Source organism: Tyto alba, unplaced genomic scaffold (genome assembly GCF_018691265.1).
Source record: "Tyto alba isolate M040663 unplaced genomic scaffold, T.alba_DEE_v4.0 Super-Scaffold_17, whole genome shotgun sequence".
Lineage (NCBI taxonomy): Eukaryota > Metazoa > Chordata > Aves > Strigiformes > Tytonidae > Tyto > Tyto alba.
This window is the reverse complement of record NW_024881279.1, coordinates 11,772,611-11,783,375: the sequence shown is the minus strand read 5'-3', so window position 1 is coordinate 11,783,375 and position 10,765 is coordinate 11,772,611. Positions and strand designations below refer to the sequence as shown.

The 10,765-nt window shown below is 42.2% G+C and overlaps 1 protein-coding gene across 4 annotated transcripts; it reads right to left on the bottom strand.

Moving 5' to 3' along the window:
• Nucleotides 1–1,917: 1,917 nt before the first annotated feature.
• On the bottom strand, nt 1,918–10,470 carry DRD1 (dopamine receptor D1). 4 transcript variants are annotated; one of them, XM_033005636.2, is made up of 2 exons: nt 8,244–10,010; nt 1,918–3,379 (listed from the first exon to the last, which is right to left on the bottom strand). In XM_033005636.2, the coding sequence occupies exon 1, from the start codon at nt 9,627–9,629 to the stop codon at nt 8,274–8,276; it is 1,356 nt and encodes a 451-aa protein (XP_032861527.1). In that variant the 5' UTR covers nt 9,630–10,010; the 3' UTR covers nt 1,918–3,379; nt 8,244–8,273. The 4 variants fall into 4 exon arrangements, with proteins under 4 accessions (XP_032861527.1, XP_042646281.1, XP_032861543.1 ...); XM_042790347.1 differs by lacking the exon at nt 1,918–3,379 and adding an exon at nt 10,338–10,470 and having other exon boundaries at nt 8,211–9,637; XM_033005652.2 differs by lacking the exon at nt 1,918–3,379 and adding an exon at nt 10,357–10,458 and having other exon boundaries at nt 8,211–9,637.
• Between the last annotated feature and the right edge of the window lie 295 nt (nt 10,471–10,765).

Genomic DNA, 10,765 nt, shown 5'->3' with positions numbered 1-10,765 from the left:
GGCTCTCCCCATCCCACTTCAAGATGTGCATCATTCACCTCGGGGCTGTGAGTGGGGAGATCCCAGCAATTGGGCTCCCCGGGACACTGCGTCTGTGCACACACACATGTGCTCCAAAAGGATCGGAGTAAAGCTTAGACCATGGCTGTCTTTACACCAGGACTGGCTGAGTTAGAGACAGGGTCTTGCGCTGTTTTAGTAAAAATCTATTTGCTGTATCAGTTCAAATCACACTTCTACAATTTAATTTATCCTGATAAGTAAGGGAAAAAGAGGCAGAATGGAGAGAACATGCATAAAGGACAGGGAAGGGTGAAGAGGGAATTTGCTCCTCCTGAAAGGTGACAAGATGGACACAGAGGGCAGGAATTAATGTGCTGTAGCCTGGGTACAAAAATGTCACTTAAAGGGATAAAACTCTCTCTAAATCCTGGTCAGGACTCCATCCTCAGGGGGTCTGTTGAGACTCCTAGCAAAAGGCCAATTAATGGCACTTACTATGATGGAAGTTATTTTTAGATAATTATTTAACTTATTTTCAAATATAATCAATATTGTACAATGAGGAGGACTGAACAGCACAAGTGGAATTACTAAATGTCTAAATGTCACTGCTTACTTTGCTGGGAAATGCTTTTTACTAGTGCTACATGCTATCACAAAGCTACCCATCGCTATATTTTATCCTCTCAGGCAAGAAAGAATTATGACTGAGAGTTTCTGCATTAAACTGTTCTCATCAGAAATTGTCCTCTTATTTTGAAGAATGTCATACATTAACAAAATGCATCAAAAATATTCTACTTTGTAAGGATTTTAATGATATTTAATTAAAATGTTTCTGAAATGTTAACTATCATAACGTTAAAATCTTTCTCACTTAGAAGATAACAGTTCTTCTTTAAGCCATAACTCTTGCTTTTGAGAAAATTTATTCAATCTCTTTGAAAATAAATCAAGAAAAAAATTATAATGGAATCATTTTAGGATCTACGAAATAGATACCAAACTGAAAAGTGAGTTTTTGCTCAAAAATAATTTCCCACTGTTCAAAAACTGACATTTCCAGGGGCCCCCTTTCACTGTTGTCCCACATCCCAACAGACCTGGTGGCATCCAGGGCTTCAGCAGATGTCAGCAGGCTGGAGGAGCTGCTGGAGCAGAGTCTGTTCAGCTGAGAATACAAATCGGTATCAAAGTCTAATGCAACCACAAAAGAGCAAATGAATGAAATTGGATGGCACCATTTGCAACTTTGAAAGCATTATGGAAATAGTTACAAAAGCTTTAGAAAACTAGAAAGTGAAAAAGTATATAACAGCATCATTAAGTCTTTTTTTATTATTATTCAAAATACCTTTTACTGAGCAATTTCAAAGCGATGTTTTTACAATTTTCTGAACGTTTCGTCTCTTGGGCACACATGTGCTCCCAAACAGACAAAGCAGAACCAGCTCTAATTAACCGCCCTTCCCGAACCACCAGCTGCCGTGCAGCCCCCACCCACCTCTGCCCGATTCCAGAGCAGGGTTAGGGAAACGTGCTCCTGAGCCCAAGGTCACACGCGGAGGACTGCTGGCATTAAAGATCTATCAGCCCTGACAGGTTTGTCCTTTTAATGCAGGCAATACGGGCCTGGGTCATCTTCTGTGGCCTGCTTCTGCAGCAAAGAAATAGATTGAGTTCACCTCTCATCACTTCACATGGAGCTATTGTTTTTTCTAGCGGTCTCTGAATCTACTAATTGAGAACAATGTATTGTACACATGTATGTATGTATGTGCATATGGAAATAAAATTGTTGGTAGTCACGCAGAATGACACAAAAAAGATTAGGAAAAGTAATACCATCAGAAACTCCTTTATTAACAAAGAAAGAAAATAAAAACAAGCTGAGGAAAATGTCTCGGTGTCAAAATCCATAATTTTCTCTCTCTGAGATTAAGAGAAACTTTGCAATGGTAGTTCAGTTCAGTGAAACATTTGACTTCTCTGCTCACATCACTGGAAGGCGAATCTGGGAAGCAAGTACTTCTCTCATTCTGTCTTCTTCCAAGACTTCAAAATGTTTCCTTGTCTTAGAAAAATGTGAAATTAATGATCTGAAAATCAAGGGTTGGGAGTAGGAACAGGTCTTGAACAATCTAATTGTTTAATGCAAGTCATATTAAAATATTTCATTTCATTTTTAAAGTTTAACTTCTTTGCCATTATTTTCAAACCAGATATCTGAGTTTTAAAAATCTAACACTGCAAGCTGAAAAGTTAAGAAATTAATTTTGAAAATATCAAAACATCCTTTGATGATATATTCAAACAAGACTTTTTCGATATTTTTTTTGTTACTTGAAATATCCCACAAACAGTTTTAATTCTGTTGGGTAGGAAATATTCAAACAGGAAAAAATCCAACCAACTGAAAGGGGAGCTACTGACATAGCAAATCTAGGAGATGTGAGAAAAACAAATGTATGAGTTATCTGGAACAAAGCATAAGTTGGCTTTAAAAATCCCTTACCACATACATTATTTCATTTCTTTTTGAGTCAAATGACAGCCCGAAGCCAGACGTGCTCCTCAGCTGAGCATCTCTCGGCAGTGCTGAGCACTCCCCGGCAGGACTGAGGTCAGCCGCCGGCGGGGCCGTGCTGGCCCTGAAGTGAAAGCCGCGTTCCCTGCGGAGCTGGCCCCAGGGTGCTGCAGGGACCGGGAGGTGGTTTGGTCCTTGGGTCTGGCCGGGGCAGGGCTGGACCTGAGTTCTTCCTCCATTCGTCTCCTCTGGCTGCCTGGGATCGCGGCGGGGGAGCTGGGGCACAGGGTTTCCCCAGTGCCACCATCCCAACTGCTGCTGCCCCGCAGCCAGTCCTGGAACACCTTTGCCACTTGCTCTTCTCTGCCTCTTTTACACCAAATCACCCATCTCACCAGGTCCAGAGGCTGATGATGAAAGAGGTCCAGGGTATCCCTTTGATCTCCACATTGCCTTCCGGGGTGAAACCAACCCCATCCAGAGGGACAGAAACTGAAGCAATGCTGTTGATGCCAATCGTGTTATTTCAGCACACAACCTGGAGCCCAGGTCTGTTGCTGCTCTGCGTGACTGGTAGCTGGCTCTGCATCACCCTGCCAGCACCATCCATCACCACTGCCCAGGTGAGCGCTGAGGAGACTCTGCCAAAGAACCAACGGGAATATCCCTCCTGGAAAGGGGGAGGAACAGCCTGGTGGGACCAAAAGGGAACGCAATTGAAATAGAAAAGCAGTGGCCATCAGTATAGCAGGGCCAGCAGCCTTCTCCTGTATCATTGCCCAGAGTTCTTTCCTAGAAAGAGCATGAAAACTGGCATAGCAGAATATTGCCATTTTGTTCTGACCATAACTGTAAAGATAACCAACATGAGAGTGTGAAGACAACCAACATGAAAATAGCCATCATATACTCAATTTACACATTCAGCCTCAAAACTACATTTGTAAAAACACGCTTCCGGAGGTGCTTTGGAAAGACTTGTGCCTGACTAGCGGGGGGCAGCAGGGCCAGCAGCACGGGGCTCTGCAGATCCGCCGGGGAAGTCTGACGTTCACAGGCAAATCCCTGAGCTTGAGGTCTGAGCTGGAGAAGGAGCACCACCATGCACACCCGGCAGCCAGACAGCACCGACCTGCTCGCAACACGGGGATCAACACCAGCCTGATCCAAGGCTCATAGTGAGGACCCAACACTCGCTTCAGCCCATCTCTACTGCAGTAGAACAGTGCAAGAGCATTTTACAGTACGTGTTTCACTCTTTTAAAAGTTAAGAAACAGATACCATTGTTTTCCTTATTCTCTAAGTTACATTCATTGTGTGACCACAGAAGTTGTATCACTAGGAACATATGCTACTACCATTATATAAAAAACCCCAAAATATTTACTGGAATAATCTGTCTCTCAAGATACCAATCAAAGCATTTTTCTGATATTTCAATCAGATTTGAGTGCTTCTGAAAACTATTGATTTGAAAAAATCCAGGACTGACTTCCAATATCTGTGTCATTAAAACTGTACATCAGCGAAGGCATTTATTCTTTCATCCTCTATCTTTTGTAGGCTTTGTTAAATTAGAAACCCAAATCAGCAGAAAATGCTTGCCAAGGGAAGGGAGAAATTTATTCAGATTTAATCTAGTGATTATGGTTCATTCGTTGCAAACAGCTCCTTCATCAAGGCCATCAGGTGAATTATTAACCTCTTCCATCCACAAATAGAAAAATGCCTTCAGTCACATGGAAGCAATGCCCAAAAAGAAAAGGTTACACAGGTTATTTGCAGGTGCATTGGAAAAGCACACAGCAAGGCTTGCTCCACGGAGGAAAACACTGCTTGTGGGTGGCAAGGGAAGCAGAAAAGTGCCTGATGCCTCATGGGTTTGACAAAGTGGCTGTCCTGGTGGGAGCAGTGACATCATGGTGTCCTGGCACCTCTGCCTCTGTATTGCAACACATGTCAAGAAAAACATTCCTGAGGAAGTGTTTCACCAAAGTGCCTGTTATGTCAAACATGACGTTATTGCAAATGACCTTCTGCTGCTCTCATCCTCCAGCACAGCAGAGAGGCTGCTGCTGCCTGCTAGCATGGAGCAGTAAGCACTCCTCACAGGTTACTCGCAGGGTTACTACGGCCAAACCTCACCAGTTAACTCCCTGCTATCAGCGTGGGTCTGGCGTGTCTCCAGCCCCTGGGCTGCACCCTGACCTTGGTGTGACCAGTAGGTTCAGCAGACCGCTGGTTTCGAGCAGCTGGGGAGCAGGCACAAAACAGGTAAAACAGCTTCCTAGCCATTAATTCAGCACATAAATAGAGTAGCAGTTAGCAGGTACATGATGCTGTCCCTTCTAGTCACCCCTGACACTGATCTCCGGGCTCTGCAACAGGTAAGAGAAGCGTTTTGGGTGCAGGCTGTGGGAAGGGAACTCATGGCTCTGCTGGGAGGGCAGGAGTTCAATTTGGACTTTCTCCCAGGCAAAGGGTTATTGGGGCCAATGAAGCCAAACAGGGTGACAGAACAGCTCTGGCAGCAGTGGAAGGAAAGGCAGAGAGGACCAGTAGAGAAGCCTGTGTTGGGAAGAGTGGAAAATGAAGGGCTACATGGGGTACGTCAGCAAATGAGGATGAAGGTGAATTCGTGGTATTCTAAAATGTATGTAAGGGAAAGGAGTCAGAAGCAAAAAATAGTTTAAATAGAATGAGAGATAAAACAAAATTAATTCATCCAAATGTCTCCCCTGCCCTGCCTGTAGCAGGGTGCCTATCACACCAAAGCAAAGCACTCAGCAGCAACAGCAGGTAGCACTTCACTGACCTCCACAAAGCCCCTCTGAGACTCAGGTCCATCTGCAAGGATGGACATCCTGGGACAGCTCCTGGTCACACTAGAGCAACCATTTATTTCAGAATACAAATCTTCCACATATAAACTAGTACAAAACCAGCATCTTGCTTTACATGATCTCCTTAAATCATATTTTATATTTTGCTATTATATCAGACTGATGGGAGTTTTGAGAATAAAAGCTCTTTGAAGGCAGATGCATTTGACTAAGCAACCACAGAACTTCATCTTTGGCCTGTGTACTTTTTAAAAAGTAAAATAATTCCTCAAATGTACAAAAAAAAAAAAAAAAAAAAAATTGAGCATCAGCACCATGCAAGGAAATTTTACCCAAGGAGCTAAGAAAGGCTGGAGGCAGACACAACTCCCTGCCTGCCGTCAGACCCGCTGCAGTCACTGACCAAGGGAAGTTAGCACTGAAGGAGGGAGCTGGACATGACCACAGCTTGTGCCCCAACTCAGATCCCAGCCGCTGAAGGGGTCACACTGGTAATGCTTGAGGCAGAAGTGACCACGTTGGTTGGTTTATTTCTTCATTTCAAAATTAATCTGCTGACAGAGGCCAAACCAAAGCAGAGAGCTGCCATGAACGGAGGGACACTGCTGTGCCTCAGCTGCACCTACCATCGCCTCGCTTCTGAAATGATTTGTTTTGTTCCTAAAAAACAGACACTAGCAGTGGGACTGTATGAGGCTTTCAAAAGTACTGCACAGCTTGGGAAAAGAAAGAAAAGGAAAACAAAGCAACAATAAAAGCATGCTATAAACCGAGATCACTACTCTCTTACACGAAAAAAATCTTTGAAATAAGAATCACCAGTAGGTCGAGCTTCACACATTTTAGCTAGTCACCATTGAAGCAGAGAGTGGTTGTTTCCAAACTGTATTTACTGCTTTCAAATCCTAGTTTAGGGCAAGGGCTCAGAGGTCTCTCAATAGAGAGGACTTTCTCCTGATTCTAATAAAAATTCCCATCTCCCTCATGGGTGTGATCACAAATAAGGGCAAACGGAAAAAGAGGAACCATCCTTTCCTTTAATACAATCGATACAACTGCCAACAACCAGCATGTATTTAATAAATGTAATGTAGTTTGCTTTATTTGACCTTCTGTTCACAAAATAATTTTATTATATGTATGAAAGCAGCATACAGGCAATAAAATTATGAAAACATTCACAATACATAAATACACAGACCTGATGCAGGATGTATATAGTTCATTAGACTTTAACTGGTTTTTTTTTCTTCTCGGTTCTCTTTTCCTGACAACACATTTTTTTAATATATGTTATGAAAAAAGTTGCTCCAAAGGGTATTTTCTCCCATTCAGAAAACAAATAGCTTGCTTTGAATGCTGCTGAACATGAACAGCAATGTTCCTGTTGCTAACGTTCACTGATTGCTTTTGGCATTACAAAGGGAAAGCAGCAGGGAAGGACAATGGAGAAGTAGCAGGTTTTTGAATTAAACATTGACAAGTTTTTTGGAGCTCACAGCATGTTTTTGAGGAGGGGGCTGCAGTTCCATCCATATTTAGAAATGTCTTAATCCAAATGGTAATGAGGCACTATTGAATGGACTATTGACATGGTAATTACTAAAAGGTAATGTCCTCCTAGTTTCCAAAGTAAAGCGCTAGGCACCTCACTTTTTAATTCTGACTGTGATACAGTCGCAGACAGACAGCATGGCCCTGGTGGTACTGCAATAATACAGATGATAACGAGGTTTGGCATGTTTACTATCATTATAACCAATTTGTGTTTGTTCAGAAAAGATATCCAAGACTTGAAATAAGAAAAGTCTGAGCGATTTATCTTACATAAATACAAAACATTATATACTAAGAATTGTTATCTAAGAAGCTTTTCTTCTCAAATTGGATTCTTCTTAAGGTTGTAATCATATTTAAGGTATTTACAGATCCACAAACTTGACATTCTAGCAAAGTTTTTGTAACATGAAACTTTTTAAAAATAAATAGCAGCAATTTCTTTTATTTCTATAAGGGAAGAGAATTCACAACTCAGTCAACGCTGGTCCTATCTTTTCAAAGAAATCCCACTTTAAAAAAAAAAAAGCCCACAAGCAAATGAACTCCACACAGCATCAGTTTTGTTGATTCCTTCATCTCTTGCTGAGCTTCTTAATATTCCTACATTCCCCTCACCAGCTCTCCAGACTATCAGAGCTTGTAATAAAGTGCTGACTGGTTCACTGGTCAAAATGCAATTATGACACTTCAAAAATATCCCATTATTTAGACATCTTAAATAATATAAATAAAGCTAGATCTGTTATAACATATGAAAAATATCAATTTAAAACAATAAATAAATAAAACCAGTATCAACATATTACCTCCCAAAGCTTTAAAAATAACCATTCTCATTATAAGGCTCAATTATTTGTCAGAAATAATTTTAAGAAGGCATCTACCTACCTTTACAATCCCTCAGTCTTTAATTAGGACCTGTAACACCCACTATCACAAGACACAGCAATCTTTTAACTTCTAGTAAACATTAAATACTTAACATTTATCTTTTGCCTCATTTTAAGCTAGAAATTGGTTTCTCTGTCTAGAGAAGAGGCAGTATTTCCTTTGTCACTGCACTGTATCTAAATTCATATATTTTCCTCGGTATGAACAGTACAGTTTAGTAACTTTTTTTAAAACCAATTTTCAGTATCTTTTACAGTTTGTTATTTAAAATGTTAAATTTGCTTTGAATGCCAGGAAAATTAATTCAGGGCTTGGTGTAAATGTGTATTTCTCCCTACAACTTAGTTTCATACCAAAAAAATCTTGTATATCTTTTTTTTTAAAAAAAAAAAAAAAAAAAGATTATTACAATACACACTATTAGATCTTGCTGGGTAAACCTTACTGTTCAGGTTTTATGCTGCCCATTTTGTGTAATGGGATTGATCTTTTCCAAAGAAACATCAGCTTCATAATCCAAGATACCCGACAGTGCTGGAGACATTTTCTCCAAGGTCTTAGATAGTTCACCCTCTTCTTCTTTTTTGAGAGGTTCTTCTTCTGGACAGATAATTGCATGTGGAATCAAATAAACCAGATTAGACTCTTTGGGGCTGGACCCTTTGGGCTCGTGTTGGCTCGAAAAAACAACTGCTCCGTTATTGTTAATACTAACAGTCTCTATAGCATTGCTGGACATAGGGCAGAGCCTGTAGCATCCCAGCAGAGTCGAAAACGCCTTGCGGAAATCAGCATTGAAGGCATAAATTATGGGGTTGAGGGAAGAATTAGCCCATCCAAACCAAACAAAAACATCAAAGGTGGTAGAATTAATACAGAAAGCTTCTGCTCCCTTGGATGGTTGGGTAGGCTCACAGAAGGGGATCATGCAGTTCAATACAAAAAATGGCAACCAGCAGCACACAAACACCCCCATGATCACCGACAAAGTCTTTAAAACCTTTGTTTCCCTCTTGAAGGACATTTTGAAGTTGCTCTCTGGTTGCTGGCAGTCCATACTGCTTCTGTTGCCGCTCGTGTTCTGGCAGTTCTTGGCGTGCACTGCTGCTCTCTCCAAAGCTGAGATGCGTCGTATTTGCTTCTGAGCAATCCGGTATATCCTCGTGTAAGTTACTATCATGATGGCCACAGGTATATAGAAGCTAATTAGAGAAGAGGAGATAGCATACATCCTGTTTAGGCTAGAATCACAGTTGTCCATGGTTATACCTCGTAAACTGGCATTTAAGTCCAAAAAGCTTTCGGTTGTAGCTTTGTGCCAGTTCAGCTGCACAGGGATGAAGGAAATCAGCACGGACAAAGTCCACGCCACACTGATCATGATGAAGGCTGCCTTGGGGGTCATTTTCCTCTCGTACCTAAATGGGCTGGAGATGGCCCAGTATCTGTCCACACTAATGACACAGAGATTTAAGATGGAGGCTGTTGAGCACATAATATCAAAGGCCACCCAGATGTTGCAAAATGAACCAAAAGGCCAGAAACCGGCAATCTCAGCCACAGCTTTCCAAGGCATGACCAAAACTGCCACTAAGAGATCTGACACAGCCAACGAGATGACAAAGAAGTTGGTCACCTTGGACCTGAGGTGGCGAAATCTAATGACAGCTGCACAGACCAGCGTGTTTCCCAGCAGCGTGGAGAGGATCAGCAGCGAGAGGAAGCAGCCCGTGAGGATCCGAAAGGAAGAGTCCCTTTCCACCAGCAACCCTTCCCCATCCATAGTGGTGTCGTTCCAAGTCATAGTTTCTCCTGAAGGAAAATCATACCATGATTTTCATGACGACATCAGCTCCTTTCCTTGCAGAGATCAGAGACATCAGATGTCCATTAATTACTCATCACCAAACAGACCAAAGGTCCTTTCTTACAGTCCCTTCGCCCCCGGATGGACTTCACCCACTTTGAATCATCCTGAACAACACTGAAAGCTCCGTGAGCAGAAACTGAAAATGCACAAATACAATCCGCCCTACGGACTGTTTTTTTAAGCAATCTCTTCAGAAACACACTGCACCACCCCAGCATGAAGTAGCCTAATTCAGACAGCTCACCTGCAAATGTTCTGCGGCTGTCCTCTGCAACTATACCCCACAGACAGGAAAGCAATCACTTTTCCATGCTCGCATATATTCCCACTTAAACAGGCTATTGATCGAGTGTTTCCAGTGTCCATTGCACTAGCCCTTCATATTTACTGAAGCGTGCTATACGAGGTGCTTTTTCTCTAGTTTCCTAAATGGCTCAGTGATGAAACACTCCATATTTCCTTCTCAGTACACTCCTGTTACAAAATGCATCAGTTCTCTGTTTCTGGGCAGTGTAAGAAAGCAAACCTTCACTTTGTTTCAAACTGTTTTACAATTCCAAGACAAAGAATATAAACATACACTAGGTGTGTTTTAAAGATTTTCAGTAAGAAGTAGCTCAGGTTATTTAGTTTTATTTAAACCAGAAATGCTGGCTCCTACCTTTCACCTCTGATTCTTTGTTTGCTCTGGGATGCAGGGCCGTTTCTCCTCCTCTCTTAGTTTCAGAATTGCATAGCAAATCTTATATACAAAACCAACAGAGAAACACTGCATTGCATCAGGTATGTGTGGGTTTTTTCCCTGAAAGTGCAAATTGGCAGGGGGGTGTAAAAACAGGAGCTGGCAGAGTTAGACCATCAGGAGTTAGTTTTCAAGGGAGCAGCAGGTCTGTGCCGTCGGACCGTGCGTGACGGACCCTGCTGGCGTGTGCCCAGCTACCTCCATCCCATGGCCCCTGCTGATCGCCCCGCAAACTTTGTTGGCGGGATCAGTCCCAGTCGCACTTTGTACATCCCGTCGAAGCGGCACATGAGGGCAAATCATCCCAGGCAAAAGGCACGGTATTCCC